Source organism: Tupaia chinensis, unplaced genomic scaffold (assembly GCF_000334495.1).
Source record: "Tupaia chinensis unplaced genomic scaffold, TupChi_1.0 Scaffold000644_1, whole genome shotgun sequence".
NCBI lineage: Eukaryota > Metazoa > Chordata > Mammalia > Scandentia > Tupaiidae > Tupaia > Tupaia belangeri.
In genome coordinates, this window is record NW_006160165.1 from 3,450,910 (window position 1) to 3,476,744 (window position 25,835).

Genomic DNA, 25,835 nt, shown 5'->3' on the forward strand with positions numbered 1-25,835 from the left:
GTGCACGTTATAGGTGGCTGCGTTGTCTTATACCTCTTATGTCACTTCTGCAAACTCCTCTGAGAACAGCAAGACATTAAATGCCAAAGAAGACCTCAAAACATACCACAGAAGTCTAGGAATAAAATTCCACAGGGGTCTCATCCCTTTATCTTCTTCAAAGAGTTCCTTGAACCGTCCCAGGTGCAACGCGAGTGAGGCTGATGGCTGGAGGAGAGCACAGGTCTTTACATATCTGCCCACCACCGGGACATCCTCCTGTCCTGTGGCAGTCAAATATGCTGACTTCAGAATCACCATATTCTGTGTTAATACAAAACCAATTAGTAATTAAAAGTAAGAAATTAGTCCACAATGTAATTTAAGTCACTAATCTTCCTCTCAAACTCAGAATAATAAACTCTTTTTACAAGTGTCTCCAAGAAATTATGATGTGACAGTTTTTTGTATTTAAATGTTCACATATGTGTATATATAAATATTTGCTATTTACATTTAATCACTATACCTCCTTACAGTGTGCAACACGGTTTTGCCCAGCACGAATATGTGCATATCAGTCAAGACAAAGACAGTATACCATGTACATTATCAACAGCAAATAACTTCGCATTTTTCTGTCAATTAAACGTTTTATTTTCCCGGTTCTGCTCCTCCCTGTGACCCCTCCTGCATTCGCACCCTCTCTATGGACGGTCTGCCTGCCTAGTGCCATGCTTGATCCTGCAAGTACAGGAACAACATGAGCACTCGGGCTCGGCCTTTGTGTTAGGTTGTCGGGAAAGTCATGAAGTCTTTTTCTGTGCTCCTCTATCTGAAAATGCACCCTGACGTTCGCAACCACCCAGTACACCGATGCTTTGTGCACCAGAGAAACTGCGAGATCCACGTAAACACACGCTCGTTTATCCGTGTGTAATCACCGATGCACTTACGCAGGTAACTGTGCATAAACTCTAGCTTTCAGTGAGTGTCGTGATGGGGTAGATAAAGAGAGCGGTGGGAACTCAGACGGCACTGCCTGCCTTGTCCAGCAGGTCCAGGGCAGCGGGCAGAGTCACCGCGAGGGACCTCACCAGGGCACATTTGGGAGACTATCGCGTAAAACCCTGGGGCGTGCTTGTGATGCTCCAAGAGGGGAGAGAAGGGAATAGAGGAAGAGTTGACATCGTTGGCGAAATCAACACTAGCGTGAACTGTTTGATTAATGTAGGCTGTGAAAAAGGAAGGGATTTAAAAATGACTCCCAGCTTTCTGTTTGGGGCACGTTGGAAGGATGTTGGAATTCACCAAGAAAGCAAACCCCAGTGGATGAATCTTTTTATGTGGGAGGACCAGGGGTTCTTTTTAGGATGCATTAAGCCAAGGTCCCTGGAAGACTTCTCCCTACAGAAGGCTAGGGGGCAGCTGGCCCAGAAAACAGACAAAAGTCACATTTGCATGTGCAGAGTGAATGAGAACAGAAGCCTGGAGTGAACCAGACCAACCCCTTGCAAAGGTGGAGTCTGAAAAAAGAAAGAACATTTGAAAGAATTTCCAAAGTAAACCAATTAAGAGATTGTTAGAGAAACAGGAGGCCACAAAGAAGACTGAGAAAGCAAAGCCAGATTTAGAAGGAAAACCAGAAGCCTATGTTGTCACAGAAATCAGGGGAAAACGCTTCGAGAAGGTCCTTGTGGTCGTGAGAGCACCTTAGTTACAAATTCCGTCCTTTCCACCTGGGAACACAAACTCCAGGAAGGTTGCGAACTGCGATTCCTCAAATATAAAGAAGGTTAAACTTTTTGTGCTGTACCCTTCATACAGTGGGAAGTATTAAAACAGAAATAAAATAAAGAAAAAGAAATATAGGTGTCTATAACATAAGGAACTAGAGGTAAGTTACATATTCAGGCCGCTGTTCCAAGACATTAAGTAAGGGACAGAAATACCATCTGCCCCTATTTTAGTTCATTGGTGAACAGACCTGGAAGAGGCTGTATTTTCTCAGAGCAGATATGAAGAGTTCAGATTAGTGAATGTGCTTTTATTTTTTTTTTATAGATTTTTGCTATAGGGCGCGTACGCTTGCCAGACAGAGAGAGACAGAGAGATAGAAAGCGAGAAATCACCCCCCAGGGGGGATAGCCATGCCGCAATCCCTTCTCCTCCATTCTCCTCTTGGGATCTTGAGCATGCACGCACATGCGCCCAGCATGAGTTTAAGCCACCGGGTCCGGGACTTGAACTGCGGTGGACTACGTGGGAGCCCAGCGACATAGCCATTACGCTAACTGCTGGTCCCAGTGAATGTGCTTTTTAAAAAGCAGAATAAGTACTGCTACTGGAGGGTAATTAAATAAATGAGTAAGGAGGGCAGAGGGCCCTGGCTGGTCGCACCTGAGCTTGGCGGTATGTATTGCCAGGTCGCTGCCTGAGCTGTGCACAAAGCAGGCGCGCGCACAGTGCCCGGTTCCTGGGGAAGTGCCGCGCGAGTGACTTGAATCCGTGCGGACCTTACCTGCCCAGATGTGGCTCTGTACTGACACTAGGGCCCGCGGTTTATTTTTTAGCTTTCTCTCGGAAACATACACTCTAATAGACTTCCTTGCAAAACTGTATCTTTTAATTGGACTGTTGACCTTTAATTATATTCTAGCTACTAATTGATCGAGATGTCACTCAAACTAACTCTCTAGGTGAATCATGAGCTGGGCTGAAGGGTTAGTCCTCCCCTTTGAATTTAGCAGGTTTGAAACTTACTACAGACACACAAAATCAGGTGCCTCCACCTGGTTTCATGGTTTTTCTTATTTTGAAAAATATTTTTCACAAACTGAAACAACATTTTATCATAAAAATTGAAAAATACCTACAAATACAGAGAATAAAATTAAAACGCAAATAGAATAGCCCCATCACATAGAGTTAATAATCATTGCGGAAATGGTAGTGCACTTCTAATCTCTTGCCTCTCTCCTCTTCCACATGCAAAAAATCATCCAAAGATAAACCCCGTGTCCATCTCGGTCGGCTCTCTTTCTGTACACATTTTCTACGCCTCTAGGTCTTAAATTTTTCTCTCCAGCATGATCGTTGGTGATAGGCAGTTGGGTCATGTACACAACATTAAGTATTCTTCTATTTTAGACATTTTATACAAATGTTTACTACTATTCTGATTTACTACGCTATTAATGTACTACTTTCTTATTTGGGGAGTAAGCATCTATGATATAAATATTTTTATGCATATCATTATTTTTCACCTTGGGCTTTTATCTGTACAAGTCTGATGTACTTGTATTTCCAGACATCAGCTCTTCCATGGAACTCGCTGGAAAACAGACTCGCTCTGCACTTCCCCTCTCACTTTCCTTCCTGGATACAGTGACTTTCAGCCTTTCCTGTGTTTTTCTGGTTTTTCTATGCCTTTCATGCTGAGTTACCGTGCGATATTGCCATAACTTTTCTTTGCTGTCAGAGATGGGTGCAGTTGCTCCTTCACTCAGCCCAGTCCACAGTACGTGCTCGGTCCTGCCCAGGCCCCTCCTCCCCTGTCTTCCAAACTTCTGTGCGGAGACGTCCTGAGTGTGACAGGATGCTGGGTACACTCTAGTCACTCAGAATTCTGTGCTCCCCTTTTCTTTCTTTTGTAGTTTGTTTTGTTACTTAGCATGCTGATAGTGCTATACCTAAATATTTACATTTTTCCAAACTCATAATCAGAAAGTGTACAGCGGGAGTTGTAAAATGTGTTTAAATATAATTCATCTGTTATAAAATTTTAAATCCTTGTAATAAAGGTTTTAAATTTTTAATTCCATAAAAGTTTGCAATCATCAAAATTTCAGAATACACTGTAATTATGGCAAGGGCTTAGTAAACAGTTCCTTAATGAATAAATGAACTGGCCAGCTGTATCGCCACCTACATTATCTGCTAAAAATCTAGGTATGAGGGGACGTGACGTGCTTCCAGTTTCTTCTCTTGGTCTTCTCTTGGTATTTGTCAAGAGCAGTCCGCTCCTGGTTCTGCCTGGCAGCCTCTCCCCTGACTGCTGTGGGGCCATCCAGGGGACATCCCAGCTAAACATCTGGATGAGAAGTCACAGTCAACCACCTCCAGCTGTGAGCTTAGCAGGGTCAGCACCAGCTTTGCTTTTCGACCAGCCCGGAGCATGGTGGTTAAGGCAGCTGGATCCCACACGGCTGACTGTGTTTAAGTCCAGACCTGGTGGCTTGAAAAACATGTTGGGCATGTGTGCATGTGTGCCCAGAATCCTCAAAGGAGGAGAGATGGAGGAGAAGGGATTGCAGTGTGACCATATCCGATCGGACACGCCTTCTCACCTCCCCACTTCCTTTTCTGTCTTTTTAGCCAACACACGCAGCCTCTAGCAAAATAAATAAATCAATGCATCCCTTTCATAGGTATGCATCGAATGCTTACAGCATGTGTTTGTACACATAAAAGAATTACTAACTCTCAGCGGAAAAATTATAAATAAGTTGTTTTACTATTTTTAAAATTTCGGGTAACTATATCAGTTTAGTAGCTTGCAGAGCATTTAAAAAGATATATTTTTATAAAGGCTTATTATTTAAAATGTCAGATTTTCTAACCTTTTGACAAAATATGTGGTAAGCATGGTTTCCTCACCTCGGTGGTTCTACGTTCTGAAGAATGTATGCCTTTGGAAAAATAACCCACATCCTTCATCACCAGCATCTCCTAACCGCTCACATGAGCACCTCTGAGAGTGGCTGCCTACATCTTCCGCTTTCGAGTCCTGAGCTAAAGTTACCATCTCCTGGGACCAGCAGGTGGCATAGTGGTTAAGGGGCTGGAACGTGGGGACCACGGTTCGAGTCCTGGACTCAGTAGCTTGAAACTCAACACCAGGCATATGTGTGCATATGGCCAGAATCTCAAGAGGGGAATTAGAGAGAAGGGTTTGTGGTGCGGCTGTCCCTGCAGGGGGTGACTTCTTGCTTTCTGTCTCTCTGGTCAGCTTACACACCCTAAAAGCAAAACTCTCAAGAAAAAAGAATTACCATCTCATCACTTTATCTATGTGGGCTCCACATGAGAAAAAAACAAAACAAAACACTATCCCAACATAAATCCCAACATAAAGACCCTGTTTCCTGTTACACAGTTACACACCAGAATGTGGTGAGATCAGCCCCGTAGGCTGTGTTGCCTGTGGTACCCACTAACCGCAGACTGAGCGAACTCCTGGAGCCGAGGGAGCTGCAGGCAAGTGAAAACAGTGTGGTTGGACAGAGGCTCAGAGCCAGGCGATGCGGACGCTCGAAGCTCACCTTAAACTTGAGCTGACTTTTGCCTCAATCTGGTATCACAATGCCTTCCCTCTGTTATTAAGATGGAATCTTACAAAATACTGATAGCATGCTTTCTGACCTAAAATAATTGAGTTTTCTGTTTCTTTGGAATAGTCTATACTTTTACCAACCAACACATAAATATAAAATTTTCCATGAAAAGAAAAGAAACCATCTATTCATAATTCAAAATTATAAAACATCCACTCATAGAATTTATTTTCTACTTTTACTATCATGTTAGATGCCAGCAATTTTTTAAAGACTGTTTTTAAGAGTAATTTTAGGTGCATAACAAAATTGAGCAGAAGGTATAGAGATTTCCCATACACCCCTTGCCCCAACACAGGCAGAGCCTCGCCATGTCAGCACAACTCACCAGAGAAGTACCTTTGTAACAGTTGGTGAGTCTTTATGGACACATCGTTATTACCCACAGTCCATAGCGAACTCAGGGGCTCATTCTTGGTGGTGTGCATTCCAGTGAGTGGACACATGTCTAATGACACGTGTCCACCATCACTGTCCCATGCACAGTGTTCTCGCTGCACCAGGAACCTCTGTACCCTCCCTGTCATCCTTCTCTTCCAGCTCTTGGCAATCACTGACCTTTCTACTGTCTCCAGTTTTTTCTTTGCCATGTTGTCATGGAAATTGTGCAGGTCATTGCCTTTTCCAATTGACTTTTTAAATTAGAAATATATATTTAAGGTTCCATCATGGCTTCATAGGTTCAAAGTTCCTCCTTTCATGGCTTCATAGCTCATTTATTTATAATACTGATTAATATTCGAGTGTCTAGATATACCACAGTTTATCCATTCACTTACTGAAGGACTCTGGTTGCTTCCAGGTTTGACAGCTATGAATAAAGCTGATACAAACATGCACATACAGCTATTTGGGCAGACATGAGTTTTTCACTCCTTTGGGAAGGTACAAAGAGTATGACTGCTGAATCATAAGGGTAAGAGTATGATTAGCTGAAATTACCAAACCATTCCAAAGCGAACCACTCTGTATTCCTGCCAGCAGTGAAAGGAGTTCCTGTTGTTCCACATCCCAGCCAGCATTTGGTGTAGTCAATGTTATGGACTTTGGCCATTCTAATAGGTATATAGTGTTGTCCCCTGGTCATTTCTCTGATGACAGATGATGTGATGGATCTTGTCATGTACTTTTTAGTCATTTGTATGTCTTCTTTGGTGATGTGTGTTTTAAGGTCTTTGGCCCATTTTAAAATATTTTTAAATAACCCATTGGGTTATTTATTTTATTGTATTGGTTTATGAGTTCTCTTTTGAAGATACTTCAAAAAGTTCATGAAAAGGGTCATTAAAGTATGTGGGGTTTTTTTGGGGGGAAGTGCAAATTTTTTTGAAATCCATGCATAGTTTTTTCATAATACACATTGTCAATGAACTCTTTAAAGATCCTTCAGACATTAGGAGCAACAGTCTTTCATTGGATATACCTTTTCCAGATGTTTTCTTCTAATCTGTGAAAGTAGCCTTATTTTTTTGGCGTTGGCTTTCACAGAGCCAAAGTTTATAATTTTAAGGAAAACCAGTTTATTGTATATCTTTCCTGGATTGTGCCTTTGATGTAACATTTATAAAAGCATCATTGTGTTCAATGCTATCTAGAAGTTTGCTTGTTATCTGCTAAGTTTTATAGTTTTACATTTTACAGTTAGGACTATGTTCTATTTTGAGTGAATGTTTGTGAAGTGTTAAAAGTCTGTTTCTAGATCCACTTTTTGTGTGTGGTGTTCAGTTGCTCCAGCACCATCTGTTAAACAGGCTATTTTTGATTCATTGTATTACCTTTGCTTCCATTTTATTTCGAAGACCCCGTTTCGAAAATCAGCTGCTAGAATTGTAGGGGTCTATTTTGGGGTTCTTTATTTTGCTCTGTTACTCTGCTTCTCTCATCATTCACCAATTCTACAGTCTCAGCTATTCTCTCTTGATAGCAGGTCTTGAGGTCAGAAGGCATCATCCTCCAGTTTTGTTTTTCTCTTTCAATATTTTGTGATTATTCTATATTTTTCCTATTTGTATAAACTTTAGAATCAGTCTATTAATATCCACAAAATACTTTGCTGGGATTTTGATTAGGATTAAACTGAATCTGTAGAAGACAGTGAGAAGAACTGATATTTTGACAATATTGAGTCTTCCCATTCACCAACATGAAATTTTTTTTTTAATTTCTTTCTTGGAATTTTGTACTTCCACTCATATTAAACTTGTACATCTTTTCTTTTCTTTCCTTTTCTTTTTTTTTGGAGAGGTTTTTTCACTATAGGGCGCGTGCACTCGCCAGACAGAGAGAGACATGGAGACAGAAAGCGAGAAATCACCCCCCAGGGGGGATGGTCACGCCACAATCCCTTCTCCTCCATTCTCCTCTCGGGATCTTGGGCACGTACGCACACGCGCCCGGCGTGAGTTTTAAGCCACCGGATCCAGGACGCGAACCGCGGTCGACTACGTGGGAGTCCAGCGACATAGCCATTATGCTAACTGCTGGTTCCCTCCTTTTCTTTTTTTTTTGGAGAAGTTTTTGCTACAGGGCACATGCACTCGCCAAAAAGACAGAGAGAGACAGAGACAGAAAGAGAGAAATCACCCCTCAGGGCAGATGGCCACCCCACAATCCCTTCTTCTCCATTCCCCTCTCGGGATCTTGGGCATGCATGCACATGCACCTGGCATGAGTTTAAACCACCGGGTCCGGCATTCGAACCATGGTCAGCCACATGGGAGTTTAGCAACATAGCCATTACGCTAACTGTGGTCCTTAACTTGTACATATTTTCTAGGTACATACTTAACTAATTTATTTTGTGGGATGCTAATGTAAATTTTAGAGGTTCGTAAGTTCAAATTCCACTTGCTCATTACTGATGTATAGGAAAGTGGCTGACATGTGGCTGATTTTTGCATATTAACCTTGTATCCTGCACCCCTGCTATAAATATTCATTGGGTATAGGAGTTTAGGTTTTTTGTTTTCTTTTTTGCTTATTTTGTTTTTATTTTTTGTTTATTAGTTGTTTTGGATTTTCTACATAGATTAGCTTCCCATCTTTGAACAAAGATCATTTTATTTCTTTCTTCCTAGTCTACATACCTTCTAATTGCATTAGTTAGGACTTCTGGTACCATATTGAAAAGAAATGGTGACAGGGAACAGTTTTGCCTGGTTCTTCATATTAACGGGAAAACTTTTAGCTTCTTGCTGTTAGTATGATGTTAGCTGTTATTAGTTTTGTAGCTATTCTTTGTGAAGTTGAGGAAGTTTTCCTCTACTTCTAGTTTACTGAGAATTCTGGTCATGGATGAATATTGGAGTTTGTTAAATGCTTTTCCTGTGTCTATTGTGTGATTTTTCTTTTCTACCTTGTTGATATAATGGATTACATTAATTTATTTTCAAATGTTGAACCAATCTTTCATACCCTAAATAAATCTCACTTGATCATAGTATGTAATTTTTTCATGTATTGTAAGATTTGATTTGATAATTTTTTGTTAAAATATTTTTGTACCCATGCTTATGAGAGATACTAGTCTGTAATTTTTTTCTTGTAAAATCTTGGTCTGAATTTGGTATCAGGTATAATACTGGCCCCATAGAATGAGTTAGAGGCTATTATTTCTGCTTCTGCCTTCTGAAAGAGAGTGTAGTTAACTGGCATAATTTCTTAAATGTTGGGTAGAATTCACCAGTGAACCCGTCTGAGCCTGGTACTTTCTATTTCAGAAGATTATTCATTATTGATTTGATTTAATGCCTTCAGTGGATGCAGGCCTATAAGATCTTTATTTCTTCTTTTTCTTTTCTTTGCTTTCTTTTCTTTTTTTATTTTCTTTTTTTTTTTTTACATTCTATCACTGTACATCTTTATTTATTTATTTATTTATTTTTTATTTTTTATTTTTTATTTTTTTTTGGAGAGATTTTCACTGTAGGGCGCGTGCGCTCGCCAGACAGACAGAGAGAGACATAGAGACAGAAAGCGAGAAATCACCCCCCGGGGGGATGGTCACGACATAGCCATTACACTAACTGCTGGTTCCCCATCTTTATTTATTTTTAAGAGAGATTTTTACTGTAGGGTGCATGTGGTCACTGGAAAGATGCAGACAAAAAAATAGAAAGTGAGAAATCACCCCTCGGGAAGAAGGCCATGCTACAATCCCTTCTCCATTCTCCTTTTGGGATTTTGGGCCTGCATACACATGTGCCTGGCATGAGTTTTAAGCTGCTGGATCTAGAACTCAAACCACAAACGATTAATGTGGGAGTCCATAGTCAACTGTTCTGCCATCTGCTGGTCCTGAATCACTGTACACCTTTAGACCTGTGGAAAAGAACTGAGACTCCAGAAATAAACCCCAAAACATACAGTCACCTAATTTGTATTTCTCTCTTGAAATTTTTGGCAGATCATGTCTTTCAGGGGACAGGTTCATTTCATCTAGGTTGTAAAACTTGTGGGTGTAGAATTGCTCATGCTATTCTAAAAATTATCCCTGTAACACTCTTGGGGTCTTTAGTAATACAAACATTTTTTCCCCTGATATTAGCAGTTTATGTTTCTTTTATTCCTTAGTTACTCTGGCTAATTAATTTTATTGCTCTTTTAAAAGAACCAGATTTTGTTTTGGTATTGTTCATTCTCTCTATTGATTTCCATTTTTAATTTTACTGATTTCTGCTCTAGTTTTTATTACTTTCTTTCTATTTAATTGGGGTGTAAATTTTCTTTTTTTTTTAATTTCCTAAAGTGAGAATTTAGACAGTTGACTTTATATTCTTTCTTATTTTCTAGGATGTGGATTAATATTATAAATTTATCTTTTTTTTTTTTTTGAGAGAGATTTTCGCTATAGAGCGCGTGCGCTCGCCAGACAGACAGAGAGAGACATAGAGACAGAAAGCGAGAAATCACCCCCCAGGGGGGATGGTCACGCCGCAATCCCTTCTCCTCCATTCTCCTCTCGGGATCATGGGCACGCACGCACACGCGCCCGGCGTGAGTTTTAAGCCACCGGGTCCGGGACACGAACCACGGTCGACTACGTGGGAGTCCAGTGACATAGCCATTACACTAACTGCTGGTTCCCCTTATAAATTTATCTTTAAGCACTGCTTTCACTGCGTCCCAATTTTTGAGAAATTATATTTTCATTAAATTAAAATTATTTTAAAACTTCTCTTGCAATTTTTCTTTTGATCCATGTGTTACTTAGAGCTATAGTTCACATATTTTGGGATTTTTCATTTATCTTTCTGTTATCATTTCTAATTTAACTCCATTGTGGTCTAAGAGCACACCTTGTATAATATCTATTAATTTTTATTGTCTAAGGGTTATTTTTTGGCTCAGAATGTGGTCTGTCTTGGTGAATGAGCAAATGTCTCAGGCCAGCAGGTGAAGCAGGATTAAGGTTCTGGACTCCATGTGGTGAACTGTGGCTTGAGTCCCAGACCCTGCACCTTAAAACTCATGCTGGGCACGTATGCGCACATGTCCAAAATCCTGAGAAGAGAAGGAATTGTGGCATGGCCATCTCCCCGGGGGATGTTTTCTCTCTTTCTCTCTCTCTGTCTCTCTGGTGAGCATACATGCCCTGTAGTAAAAATATATAAAAGTCTATTTTACTATTGTCTGTTGAAGTAGTTGATACATGTCAATTACTCTCAACTGATTGACAATGTTTTTGAGTTCAACAGGGTGCCAAAGCTTCCAACTCTAATGCTTGATGGGGGTATTTTCCTTGTAGTCTTATTCATTTTTGCCTCATGTATTTTGATGTTCTGTTGCTGGGCATTTGTGTGGTACAGACTGTTCTATCTTCTTGGGGAATCAACCTTATCACTATGTAATGTCTCTTTTTACCCTTGATAACTTTCCTTCCTGTTAAGTCTGCTCTTTTTGAAGTCAATATAGAGATTCCTGCTTTCTTTCTTGTCTTTTGCATATTTCTCTTGTGACAGTGAAAGACAGATAGGGACAAGGAGGGACAGGAAGAGAAGGGGAAAGATAAGCACTCTCCAGAGGGTCACACCGTGCTCCTCTCTCTACCCTTAAGAAGCCAGACTCACGGGCACATGTGCCGAGTGTGTGCAGGTGGACTGGGGGACTGAACCCACAACCCTGCGTATGGATCCAGTATTCCTGATGGCATGGGGCTGCTGCGCCATGAGCCGGCCACTCCTGCTGCCTCCATTAGTGTCCACTGGTATATTTTTCTCCATGCCTTTACTTTTAGTCTATATATGTCTTTATAATTAAAGTGGATTTCTTGTGCACGATATGCATTTTGGTCTTCTTTTTTTTCCCCCCTTTAAATTTTACTTTGCCAGAGAGCACATACATCCACTGGAAAGAAACAGAGAAAGTGAGGGAAGTGAGAGAACAGTTCCATGGGACATGTTCATTCCACAGTCCCTTCTTCTCCTTCTTCCCTTCCTTTCAGGATTTTGGGCATGCACGCACATGAGCCCAGCAAGATTTTCAAGCTGCTGATTCTGGGCTCCAGCCACCATGCCGTGGGCTGGCCCCAGTCTTCTTGATTGACCCACTCAGATGGGCTCATTTAATTGGTGCATTTAAAATATTGGCACTTAAACTGACTTTGGATATAGTTGTAATGATAGCTATCATGGTTCATTTCTTTTTATTGCCTTTGTTCTTTGTTGTTATTTTTGTCTCTCATTCTATTTCTGTCTTCTTTGGTTTAAATTGAGCATTTCATAAAATATCATTTTCTCTTTGTTGAGTACATCAGTTGTATTCCTTTTAAAACTTTATTTTGTGTTTGTCCTAGAGTTTGTAATATATACTTATAGAGGCTAGCAGGTGGTATGTTGGTTAAGGCAGCTGGATTCCCCAATGGCTGACCACAGTTCTTGAGTTCCAGACCTAGTGGCTTAAAAATCACACTGGGCACATGTGCATGTGTGCCCAGAATTTCAGGAGAATGGAGAAGGGATTACACTGTGGTCATCCCCTGACAGGGTGACTTCTCACTTTCCCAGTCACTGTCTCTGTTTCTTTCTGGTGAGTACATGCACCCTATGGCGAAAACAAAAACAATCAAACAAAAATATGTATTTACAAATAATCCAAGTCCATTTTAAAATAGCAGCATGTCACTTCACAGATAGAATACATGGTTACACTTAAGCAGTGATGCCTGTAACTGGGTATACTGTTGCTAATACTATTTTGAATAGTTAATCTGTTATAAGAATTAAGAATATGAAAAGTAAAAGATTTTATTTTACCTTCACCTATTCTTTCTCTGAAGCTTTCTTTCTTTATGAAGATCCATGTTTCTCATCTATATCATTTTCCTTCTCTCTAAGGAAATCTTTAACAATTTCTTGCAAGGCAAGTATACTGAAAACAAATTCCCTCAATTCCTTCCTGGAGGTAGAACTCTCAAGTGTGTGGGGGCCCCCATAAAAATGGATGCATCTGGAGTCTTTAACTCCTAACATTGTCCTCACTGAAACTTGGCAGCTCCTCACCGAGGGCAGGCTTTCCTGTCCTGCGTGGTTCCTGCTGCAGCTGCCAGTAGCCAGGGTTGTCTTCAGTTAGCTGTGATTCCCTACTTCCTCCGTCTGTCTCTCCAGTTTTGCAGACTGCTGCTTTTCCTCTTACAGATCCAAGAGGAGTATTGATGTTTCAGTCTGTTCACCTTGTAGTTGTTAGGACAGAACGGCAACTTCCCGGACCCTCGCGTGTGCAGTTGGAAGCCAGTCGATGCCACGTTTTTATATCACGGTGGAATATTTCATGGCGAGACATTTGAGGACCGTGTGACTATGCTGTTCCCCATTAAGCTTTTGCCCGCTAGTTTTAAAATCCTTTGATGATTCTCATCAGAATCAGTTATTACTATAATGAGTGTTAATCCTATTGTTATTCTTTCCACACTTACTAGTTAGTATTCTGTACTAAGGAAGACTTTCTTCTCATGGAGGCCTGTATTCACTTGTTTTCTTTCGGAACTCATGGATTCTTAGTTGCATCTGGACAGTGAATAAAACCTGGGGGACATCCTCTGAGCCATGGGGTCACAGTTAGCATCCTCAGTTACATGATGCAGGGGCTGCGTGCCTTCTGATATGCATTTAGGGGAACCATCCTCCCTCTGAGATATTCCTGCCCACACTCTCATGCTGAAACCAGATCAGATCTTAAACTCAAAAGACCAAGGAACTGTCCCAAATTGATGGAGACTGGAGAGAAAGGACTAATGAATGCAGTGGGTGGCCCTGGCTTACATCCTAAAGCAGGAGGAAAAATAGCTGTCACAGACATCATCAGAAACGTTCATAGAATTTGAATGTGGACTGAGACTTAGACAGTAACAGTCTGTTGTCGACGTTTCTGATTTCAATACCTGTTATGTAAGGGAGTATCCTCGCTCTTATGAAATTCATACTAAAATATTTAGGAGTAAAGGAGCATGGTGCCTACAGCTCGCTTTCAGGTGATCCAGCAAATACCAATATGTGAGGGAAAGAAAGGAAGGAAAAGAGGGAGGAGAAAAGGGGGGACAGGAGCAAACATGGGAAGAACGCGTGAGTAACTAGTGAGTGTGGACGGCTTGGTCCATCTGGGCTGCTGTGACAGCACGCTGTAAGCTGGGTGGCTTGTCTCCTACTGTTAGGAAGGCTGGGAGTTCAAGATCAAAATGCCAGCAGATCTGGTCCTGATGAGGATTCACCACTTGGTTCATAGAGGGTGGCCTTCTCTCTGTGTCCTCACCTGATGGGAGGGAGAGCCAGGGGGCTCTACCCTCAGGACCCACTTGCTCCCACAGGCCCCACCTGCTGGGACCATCACCTGGAGCTGGGGTCTCAGCGTATGCACCTGAGGAGGGACATCCCATCCACTGCACTGGGTATGGGTTTCATGAGTTTCCTAAGGTTGCTGCAATAAAGTACCACGACCGGGTAGCTTAGCACCACAGGAACTTGTTCTCGCACAGTTCTGCAGGTTGGAAGTATAAAATAAGGTTGTTGATAGGGTCGTGCTCTCTCTGAACCTCAGACCCTCTCTGCCTCTTCCCCTCCTGGTAGCCCCTGTGTTTCCTGGCTTGTGGCAGGATCACCCAGTCCATGCCTCCATCTTCAGATGGCTGTCTTTGCTCTGTGTCTCTCTCCAGATTTCTCTCTTAAGAGGACACCAAGCATATTGGATCAAGGGCCCACCCTCTTCCAGTCTGACCTTATCCTAACTAATTACATCTGCAATGACCTTATTTCTAAAAGAAGTCACTGTCACAAATACTGGGAGTTGGGGTATTTATACATCCTTCTGGTGGAAATGCAGTTCAAAGCATAACAGACATACTGGAGTTTTTGGGTGCTAATTTTGCAATTTTCAGTAAATTTGAAATTATATAAAAATTAAAAATTACCAAGAAGTCTTGACATGTAAAAAAAGTGGTCCTTGTGTATTAAAAATGCTATTAGGTACCCATCATTAATATTTAGTATTAATGTTAGAGTATTATTACTAAATGAACCAGCTGACAAATACATCATTGAGATTAAATTATGTTATGTAAACAGAAAACGTTATTTATTGGAAACGTACAGTTCTTGGTTCACATGCTGTCTGGCTCACTGTAAGCAGGATTTTCATGTGGAAGGAATGATGGGTTTGAGTTCCATTTCCAGGACTCCAGGAGCATAGTTAAGGACAAATTAGGAGCTGAGTAGTCTTCCAGTCTCAAAAACTCAAGAAGACAGCAGCATAGGACTCAGGAGGAATGATCCAGCCCCAGTTACAGAAGAAAATTTGAGGGGTCACTGTTGATTTGACATGCACAACCTTGATTATTTTTCATTTCATTTCATCATGTTGTGATTGATTTTCTTGAAGTCAAACTGAATGATTTGCCTTACTGTCTATACTATATTGAACAGAAGTAATATTTTATTTTGCTACAGTGTACATGCACTCACTCAAGAGAGAATGAGAGAGGGAGAGAAAGTGAGAAAGCATTCCTTAGGGGGCTGACCACGCCACAGTCTCTTCTCCCCCATACTCCTCTTGGGATTTTTGGCATGCACGCACATGTAGCTGGTGTGTTTTTCAGACTGCCAGGTCTGGGACTGGAACTGCACAGTCAGCCTTGTGGAGTCCAGCCACTGAACTATGTCACTTGGCTGGCTCAGAGAGAGTATTTCGTTTAAGTGTGTTCATACATGTTTTTCCCACTTGGAATTTATTCTTTTAGTGAGACTAACAGGTAAAGGCTAATAACTGCTGTCAGTATAAGAAATTTGACATTTAATGTGTATGATTAGCATGTAAATTATAATGTTATTTTATGCACATGCACACAAGCATACACACACATATACATACAAACCCCTTTGGGGTTTAGGCTATTAGTGGACAGCAAATATAAAGTGATTCTCTTGAATCGTGCGAAAGTATGTACATTTTCCATCTACTCTCATTCTAATATGCTATTTACAGACCCAGTTCCTAATCCATACACTTTTACAAAAGTACATTAGTTATTTCAGATTATCAAAAGTTAGAAAATATGTAGTAATTGCTAAAGTTGTTATTCCTATATCATAAAGAAAGTTCAGGTTTGGATATCTTTGTTTTATATCTGACAATCTAACCTAAAATTCTCAGTCCCCCCTCTTCTCATCCCTGACATCAACAACTGTGCACATAACCTAATGCGAGTGCCGACGGAACTACAGTTAGTGTTCAGTGCTGGCTGTCCGGTCAGTACGGAAAGATCCGCTCTCGGTGTCTGAAGAAGCAATGCGATGAATACATACATTACATGGGAGTGTTTGTCTCTCACTGTTCTGTTAATAGCTACAAATTTATATATGGACTCTGACATCAGAAGTCAGAAATCTGAAATCTAAAGAGAATATCCGGCATACGTGTGTGTATGTGTGTGTGAGAGAGAGCATGTGGTGTTTTAGCCAGAATCTTTCAGTGTGGGGATCCACCTGTGTCATTGTCCAGCTAGCTGGGATCAAAGGTGTGAGCCACAGTGCCTGGCTTCTCAGAGTGGACCGGGAGTCAGACCAGGGCCTCCCATGTGGGAGCAGCATCCGGGATGCACTGACCTGTAGAGAACATCTTATAAAGATATTTAAGAGTGACAAGTTTGTTCCTAGGAAGAGAGAAATAATAGGCTTTGGTTACATATCTACTTACAGTCTCATATTGTACGTGGGCAATATAATGAATGCTTTTTTATTGAATTGAATTATTCATTAGTTCTCATTTAACCAAATGGGGTAAATTGATTTGCTATGCCTGAGTGGTTTAATAAGTTCTTTAAAAAGGGAACTAACATAATACCTAATACAGGCTACTGATTCTGGGCCTCATGGGTCCTTTCGTCTTCAGTTTACTAGAAATGCAACGTCCCTGGTGGTGTGCAAGAGGTCTGCTGACATTTTGAGGAAACCTCTTACTTGGCATCTCATTGACTCTCTGGTCCCAGCAGGATCCATTATCAACTCAAATTGCACATTCACTTCTGAGTTAGCCAGACGCATAATAAAAATCAGCCAGAGATCTTTTGAATGGTGTTTACATTAACCTTAAAGTACAGTAAAAATAAGGAATCTTTTAATAAAACAAAATCCTGTAAAAGGGGAGAATGGCCATCTTTGCACATGCACATGTGAGAGAGGTGTGTCAACCCTCGTGGCCTGGTTTTGAGCATCACCAGTCTGGCATGGTCCATGTCGGCTTCTCAAGGTATGCACATCCCAGGTAAAATGGGGTCTCGGGAACTCCTGAGGCTCAAAGGGTCAGGTTTTGCCTATGGAGCTTGTCTGAATTGTATTATAACTTGAGAAACAGCAAAGGCTCCACTTGCTAAAGTATTTCACGCTAGCTTGCCTGGGAATCTGCTATCTCAGCTTTAAAGATGCCCTTTGTGTCAAGGCACTGCCTCCAAACGCAGACACGTATGCAGTTGTGTGAGACAACACTTCTGCACTTCTGCTTCGCCTGAGGAACCCCAGTCTCTTTGTCAGCAGAAAGTGGTAAGAATGAGCTTTCATTTCACAGGACAAGACAAAAGACTCCACAGATAGCAAGAATCAGGCAGTCATGGTCCTCAGAGGACATGAAGGAAACCAAGGAAGAGATTAGCCAGCTCTTAGCACCACTTCATCAAACCCTTTAACCTAGACTCACACTCCCACACTTTCAGAGTTAAATACTTAATAGTAGTTGCATGTACTTCACCATAGACCCACTAAGCTGTTAAATTCCCATATATCCCTTAAGGCAGGGGTCTCCAACCCCCAGACCACAGTCAGGTGCTGGTCTGCTGGCTGCACAGGGGTGGGAGCAGGGGAGCGAGCCAGGCCTTGTCCTGCTTGCGGCCGCTCCCCACTGCTTGCATCGCAGCCTGGACTCCACTGCAGTAATCAGATTCTCCTGGGAGCGTGAAACCTACTGTATGGTTACTTCATGGGATATTGCAATGTGGTAGAAGTGGAAATGGGGTGCATGGTGGATGTGATACACTAGGGTCATTCCAGGACCGACCCCCCACCTCCATCCCTGCCTAGTTCATGGAGAGATTTCTCCCACAAGGCCAGTTCCTGGACCCGGGAAGGTTGGGGACTGCTGCCTTAAGGTAATGTTATTACTTAAATGGACGTTTGTATCTACAAAATACTGTTTGTAGCAGTCCCATGAAACTGCTTCCAAAGGCACTAACAGTTTCCTTCTGGGTTTTTCCTCAGTGAACATGTTTATTTTCAGTCAGACATTTTGTTGGCTCTACTAAATCTCGTCCACAGCCAGAAACAGAATGGCCCTTGTATCTCTACTGCATTATTATTATTATTAATACTTTGCCATTATTAACCCACGTTATCTTCATGACAACCTTGTCATTTCCATTTTCCAGCTGGGAGAACTAAACACTGAGAGGGAAAATTATGTGATTGATAACCTGTCTGAGCAGAGCCTTGACCTGAGTCCTGTCCGTAACTATTGCTCACCTATGCTGCCCCTGATGGAGAATAACAGTGCATGCCTGGGGAGAGTCAGAGACACAGAGACATATTCAACACCATGTGGGTGAGCTTGCTTGTTAGTCACAGTAGCTAAGATGGATTGTGTGTCCTTAGAACCAGGCATAAAACGTATCAGGCGAGCGTAGAACATGCAACTTGTCCCAGGGGTGTTTATAATTATTACACCCTGCAGTTACATGTGAGGAAAACGAGGCATAGAAACCTTAAGGAAACTTGTATATGTCCCGAAGTTTGTCCATCTTATCTAGGTTTTCTAGTTTGTCAGGATTTATTTGCTTCATAGTATTTTTTCATATTTTTTTGTATTTCTGATATTTCAGGTATAATATTACCAGTTTTGTTACTGATTTTATCTATCTGGTTTAGTCTACCTAATGGTTTGTCGATTTCGTTTATCCTCTTGATAAAACACCTTTTTGTTTTGTTGATTTTTTTTTTGTATAGTTCTTTTATTCTTTGTTTCATTTATTTCAGCTCTAATCTTTACTACTTTTCTTCTGCTCTCTCTTTCTCTCTCTCTCTCTCTCTCTCTCTCTCTGTTGTTGCTTTCCCAGTCTCATGGGGTGCAATGTTAAATTATTTGACATTTTCTTTTCTTATGAGCACTAATGACTACGAACCTCTGGCTTATGATTGCTGTGTCCCAAAGGTTAAGGAGAGTGGTATGTTCCATTATTATTTTTTTCAACAAATCTTTCCATTTCAATCTTAATTTCTTCAGTAGTTTTAAAGTTGATCAGGAGTACGTTGTTAAGATTCCTTGTTTTAGTGTATTTTTGAGGATTCTCTCTATGGTTGATTTCATGTTTAATTCCATTGTGGTCAGAGAAGATGCTCAGTTTAGTTTCTATACTTTTACATTTATAGAGGCTTATTTTGTGCCCTATTATATGATCAGTCTTTGAAAATGTCCCATGTGGAGATTAGAAAAGTATTTGTAATAGCTAGATTAAATGTTCTCTCTCTCTCTTTCTCTCTCTCTCTCTCTATACACACACACACATACACACACACACACGCATATATATATGTCAGATTCATTTGGTTTGTGATATCAATAAGCTCCTGTGTGTCTTTGTTTATTTTTTGTCTAGGTGGCCTCTCCAGTGGTGATAGTGGGGTTTTGAAATATCCACCGATTAGTGTGGTGTTGCAGTCTGTATCTTCCTTTGGATCTGGCAGTCTTTCTTTTACATATTTGGGTGCCCTGGCATTGGGTGCAATATTTATATTATTATATCTTCTGAGTGAACTAATCCTTTTATAACTATATAGTATCCTTCTTTGTCTCTTTTCACTCATTTTTATCTTCACGTCGATTTTGTCTGATATAAATAACATGTCTCCTGCCTTTTCAAAGTTTCTGTTTGTATGAAATGGCTTTGCCCTAGGCCATAAGGCTAATACAGAATTGAATTATCACCATTAACTGTGGAGTTTGTGCAATATTTGCTGTAAATGTAGTAGAAAGGTACCAACGAAGGCATGTGTGCCGGCCAGGGTTTGGTTAGAAGACAGAGAACCCACCAAGGAAGAGAGTTTGAATAGGGAGCATTTAATATGATAAGTTAGCTAACTTATAAAGGTAGGTCAGTTACTAAGTGGGTCACGCAACTAACTATTGTAGTAAAGGTAGGCGAGTTAAGAGGCGGGTAACGGACTTGCTAAACAGCATGGGCACAGATGTGAGTCCAGCCACTCTCTGAGATGAGGGAGAGTATCCAAATGGGGAACTCCTGGAGGAGAGCTTCCGAGGACTGGGATTAGAATCTCATGGAGAGGATGTGGTTGTGGCCTCTCCATAGTAGAGAATTTGTGGAAGTATCAGAGGTTATGGCAACTAGGAAGCTTCCTAGGGGTGCTAGTGACATGGGGAGAAGGGTGTGCCACTGGGTAGCTCCAACTCCAGTGAGCAAGAAGCCTTCCTGTGGCCACAGGAGTGAGAAGAAACATCCTGGGCCAGTGAGAAAGGTTCCTTCCTCCTGCAGTGCCCTTCCCATCCTTTCTCTGTACATAGGTGATTGGTTCCAACACATCTGTCTGCCTGAACCTTTAGATTCCCTTTCAAGCCAGAGCCTTGAGCAATATTTCTGGCATTGCAGTCTCATCAAATAGAGACCAATGGGTGCCCAAAGTTTGGCGAGCCAGCAAAGTAAGCAGTTTGAGCCATCTCCAACTGCTCAAGCTATCACCTTGTATCTGGAATCTCTACCAAGTACATGCAGGCCAGGGAATTCATATTCTGCCCTCTTTTATTCAACATTCCAGATGTGTGTGTGTGTGTGTGTGTGTGTGTGTGTGAGTGTGTACAAAATCTATCAATGCTCTGGATGTGTAACCTACTTCATCCTGGCTTTAATATTTACTTGACAGTGAAGGATATGAAACTTCCCCCTGCGTATGAATCTAGTAGAAAACAAGGGGTGGTTATGGTGGTTCTTGAAGAAAATAAGCCTCCTTGTTCAAGCATTTGTCTCATGTGAGGCCTTCACAGTGTTTTCAAGCAGACAAAGGGGCATCTTCCAGGCATAGGAGAGCAAGCCGCTTCCCCGGTAAGGGACACCCAGGCACCCGGAGGATCTGGGATTTCCTGTTCCATCAGAGTCTGACCAGATATCCTCATTCTTGTTGCAAGAGTTTCATTTCACCCCAATTAATGGGAACAATCAGGTTTAAAAAAAATAACGAGACTGTGAATACAAAAATGAGACTGTAATTTAGCAACTCATAGAGTTAAGTTTTGTACCTTTCGGCAATTTGATCTCTAAATAGGAGACATAATGGATTCTGTTAAGACAGGATGGAATCTTCTTGTTCTCATATTGTGACTGGAGAGTATAGTTAAAAGGCTTGTCTTGTCTTTATTATTTATTTATTTATTGAAACTCTTCAGTGCCCTCAGAGGAGTCTGGTCCCAGAGTAGTTGTCAGTATTTCTTCCATGGGGTCAAGGGCGGCAGCCACCTGACTTCCAAGGAACTTGCTTCAGTGCCTGTTCTAAGGCTGTGGACCACAGGTGACAGCCTCATCGGGCGTGAGGCTGCTGCATCTGGTTCCCACTGATGGAGCCTTGGCAACGTGAAGCCCAGCAGCACAACTGCACCACGTTCCAGGCCTACCCTTGAGTGGCTGTCCCTTGAGACCACCCCATTCTTGAAAGGTGTCCTGTTACTGCTCAGCAGGAGGCAGAATTCATTTCTACCAATAATTTCAAAAAGTCTGGATAGTAATAGGGAGCAGCTATTGATGTGATGGGGGACCTCTGCAGAAGGGAGGGATAGCAGACGTGGGAAGCAGAGACACTTCTGAGACTGAGAGAAGGAGCTCAGGCAAGAGGCATTCTTGGAAGTTCCCTCCCCAGCTGAACCAGACTCCACTGGAGAGGGGGCACCTGGCCCACAGGTGGCAGAACATCCATGGGGGTGTCCCAGGCCAGGGCTGGCAGGTAGGAATTGAGCTGATGGCAAAATTTGCTAGGAAGCTTTCTGCTGAGGCCAGAGAACATTTTTGGTAGGCCATATGCTGGGTGAGAGACAGGCTTCCTGTGGGATTGTAGGGATGCTCTTGGAGGACCATCACTTCTGGGTCACCTTGACAACCGGCAGATGCCCTTCCTCCTGCTGTGTCCCTCTAGCACCCTCTACTGACAAGACCTGGTGCTGTTGCAGCTGATAAAGGGAGACCTCCAGGCCCAGCGCCACCATCTCTGGAGCAGAGCAAAGGACACTGGATCAGGAGGTGACAGCCCACTGTAACGGACTCAGAATGAACCCAGGAGCCTTCCTCTCATGTTCATGGTTTCCAGAGTTCTACTTCCTGACAGAGGCAAAGCACCTATCCCCATGGCACAGAGATACTCCATTGAGGAAAGATCACTTTGATGTTACTGTTGCCATGCCCAGTTTCTAAATTAACTTTACCGTATATACATGTATGAAAAAAAACAGAGTATGAATAGAGTTTGGAAATACCCAAGGTTTCAGGCCTCCGTGAGGCGTCTCGGAAGGTACTCCTTCCAGATAAGGGGAGATGACTAATGCTACTTAATCTTGTGACGTTATCTATAAAGTTTTGAAAATAAAGATCAGAAAATTTCATTTAAAAGAGTTGTTATGAAAAATTATAATTTCTTTCCTCAATCTTTAATAATTTTTAAATTCAGTTTTTGGCTTATTTTTAAATTGTTTCAATAAACCTTGGTCAGTACCTAATAAGTTCCAGGCCCTAGGTAGCCGTCAGGATGTCAAGGGGAAGAGGCATGGTCTGTGGTCAGGGAGTTGCCCACTCTCAGGAAGACCGTCTGTGTATCGGGAGTAATTCCTGCCGTTCAGCCGCGTAGAAGAGTGAGTGACTGACTAGCCCGGCTGTGGAATTCAGCACTGTGTTATGGTGAAGACTTTCCTCGAAAGAGCCTCACTACCTCTGAAAATCTAAGTAATACTCATTTCAAGTCCACACTCCCCTCCGCCTCAGGGTCTTTCCTGCTCTGGGTGCTGGGTGTACGGCAGACATGCTGCTGGGGTCCTGGGACTACTCAAAGGACAGCCAACTTGGGGCCCACCACAGCAATATATTTTGTTTGCTTGTTTCATTTATTTATTTATTTTTTAGGTTTTTGCCATTAGACACATGCGCTTTCCAGAGAGACAGAGAAAGTAAGCGAGAAAGTGAGAAATCATCCCCTAGGGGGAATGACTGTGGCACAATTCCTTCTCTTCTATTTTCCTCCTGGGATTTGGGTGCGCACACACACACACACGCCCGGTGTGATTTTCAAGCCACCAGGTCCAGGACTCCAACCACGGTTGGCTATGTGGGAGTCCAGAACCTTAAACACCATGTTACCTGCTGGCCCTGTACTGTTGTTTCGAGTGGTGACACTCAACTGAGTGATGTTCCCTGTCACCTTAGGCCCAGGCGTGCGGCATAGATAGAGTTCTACTTGAAACATGCATGCATTGATAAATGAAGAATAACTTGAGGATTCGACCAATCAATAGAGTGGAGATACTAAAATTGATATGAAAATAATAACTACACTCTGGAATTCTGGCTTGTTAATTGATCATTTAAAAACTGATATTTGGATAGGCATGCAAAATCTTATTCTTGGGGTTTTGAAACGGAAGGATAGGAACAATTAACAAAATCAACTAGAGACTCTGCCTCAGTGAATATAGTTTTCAAACGGAATAGCTGAAATTAAACACAGTAGGAAGATAACGTGAAGTCTGTAGGACCTTGAAATCCCGTGCATTCCCTAAGTAGGTAAAACCGGAAATGCATGACTTCCAGTGTTCTGGTAAAGCATCACCGTACGGTTATAGGAAACATCGTGCCCATTCGATATGGTGAGGTGAACAATGCACCTCCTCTTGACAGACAATACTAAGATGTAACATCTCACCAATTTCACCTACTTCTTTGGTTTGATTTTTGTAGTATGTTTCGAGTAGCCCTTTGGAAATCTGCTCAGACTTAATGAGGTATAGGCACGCTGTTTGTATGTACAGCAAAAGGCAAAACCATAACTATTAACATTAAAATTATGAAAGTGAATTACCATTTTATCTAAACTTATGGATTTGAGTATCATAAGAACTATGTTGTCAATGCAGTGCTGAATCCTAATCTGGAGAAGAATAGAACACTTCTATTTGTCTGACCTTAGACTCATTCCAGGAGGTCTGTGGGGAATCTCGAGCAACAGGAACATGTCCATGGCGTTGGGAAGTGAAATGTGAACCCTCCTGGTGTGGTTTCATAGAGCTCACTAACGGATGTGGGGCGTAGCAACAACTCATGTCCAATTTCTTGACAGCAGAAACAAATTTATTCTTGTATCTAAGGCGAGACAGGCAGTGGGTGGAATCGGGTGCTCAAAGGTGCCCATGGAATAAAGAGAGGTGAAATGGCCATAGTTAATGGAGTCATCATTAATGTCTACAGACGATTGTTTTTGTTAGAAAAAAGTTTCTGGAAAGAGTAAAAGACAACTAGCACCATTAGCATAGGTCTTTATTCAAACATTGCAGTGTGAGAACAGCTCTCAGGTGATTTTCTGTGATGAGCAAGGACCTTAAAGGTTTTATAGGACAGATTAGAGATATAAATCAAATTCAGTGTTTTCATTAAGCCGTCATTGAGACTGTCTGAGCCATGGGAACTTCGTGTTAGAAACGAGACGGGATCCTGGGCAGCTGTCAAGCGCATCTTTGAGGCTTAGGAATAAGATTGGGGAGAATTAGCTGGGACCAAGGTCTTGCAAGGGTTTGCAGAACCTTTAGAGAATTTTGGTTTCTACAAATTTTTTAATACAATATTTGCCTTAAATATTTCCAGATTTCTCCATGAGTCCTCAGCCTGTATCTGCCACGTTCTATTTGTAGATGTGTTTCCTAAGACTGAAGTGAAATTCGTGATGGGCTTCATTGTAACAGCACCTGTGATATGATTTTTCCTTTTGTTTTCCTTTATAGGCTGGAGCCAATGTCCTTCTCCAGGATGTTAATGGAAATATCCCACTAGATTATGCCGTGGAAGGGACAGAGTCCAGCTCTATCCTATTGATCTACCTGGAGGAAAATGGTAGGTGGAGGCCGGTACCACTGTGGGAGGGCATCGACTGGAGAGTTAGGGTGTGTGTCTGTATTTGCAGGCGTGCCGATAAGGTTTCAGGTTGATGTGACTTTCCAGCTGCTGTAAAATCCGATATTTCCTCTCTCTCTTTTCATTGCTGTCACGGCTCAGCCCTGCAGGGTTAGTCAAAATACTTTATTGCAAGCCAGCAGAAATCTAAGGCCAACAAAGAAGGAACATTTTAACGAGCATCTAAACCATAATTAGTGGGACTGAGTCGATAATTATAATCCCTTCTGTGCTGGAAGGGAAGGAGAAATGAATCAGCACAATTGAACTTTAGTTCATGGGAGTGAGGTCACCTGAAGTGCACTCTCTCAGGAGCAAGTGGCCCTAGCAGGTGATAGGGCTTAGGTCAAGCTCAGTTTGCACGGGTTCCAGAATCCACTTTTCGTGATTGGAAACACACGGGGTGTTGGAAATCCCCGCGATTGCCATCGCAGCACAAGTTCACGAAGATGAGCTCGAGCTCTAGAAGCATGCACTGACCAGGGATGCGCAGTCACATGGCCCAGCGTGTAATTTCATGAGTAAGCTCGGCCGTGGGAAGGTGGCGTGCTGTATCCCTGAGCCCAGGGTGGCATTAAACGAAAGAATTATGCTACCTTTTCCCCCTTGCTATTTAGGAATAGATTACAAGAAATTGCAGTTTTTTCAAAGATGACCCATGGCCAGAGAAACAGTGCACAAATAATGGGATCCACACAAATAATGGGATCCACACGGTGCTGATGGCTCTACCCCCAAGGGAAGTCCCCACCTGCCCCATTGTTTCCTGGTGCTCTTTC

At 42.0% G+C, this 25,835-nt stretch overlaps 1 protein-coding gene across 1 annotated transcript in view; it reads left to right on the forward strand.

Annotated features, from left to right (window-relative positions):
* MYO16 (myosin XVI) overlaps positions 1–25,835 on the forward strand; it is a 603,762-nt gene that overhangs the window by 123,780 nt on the left and 454,147 nt on the right. Inside the window, 1 exon segment of the mRNA XM_027776197.1 lies at positions 24,888–24,996. Within this exon segment, the coding sequence (XP_027631998.1) occupies positions 24,888–24,996 (109 nt within the window).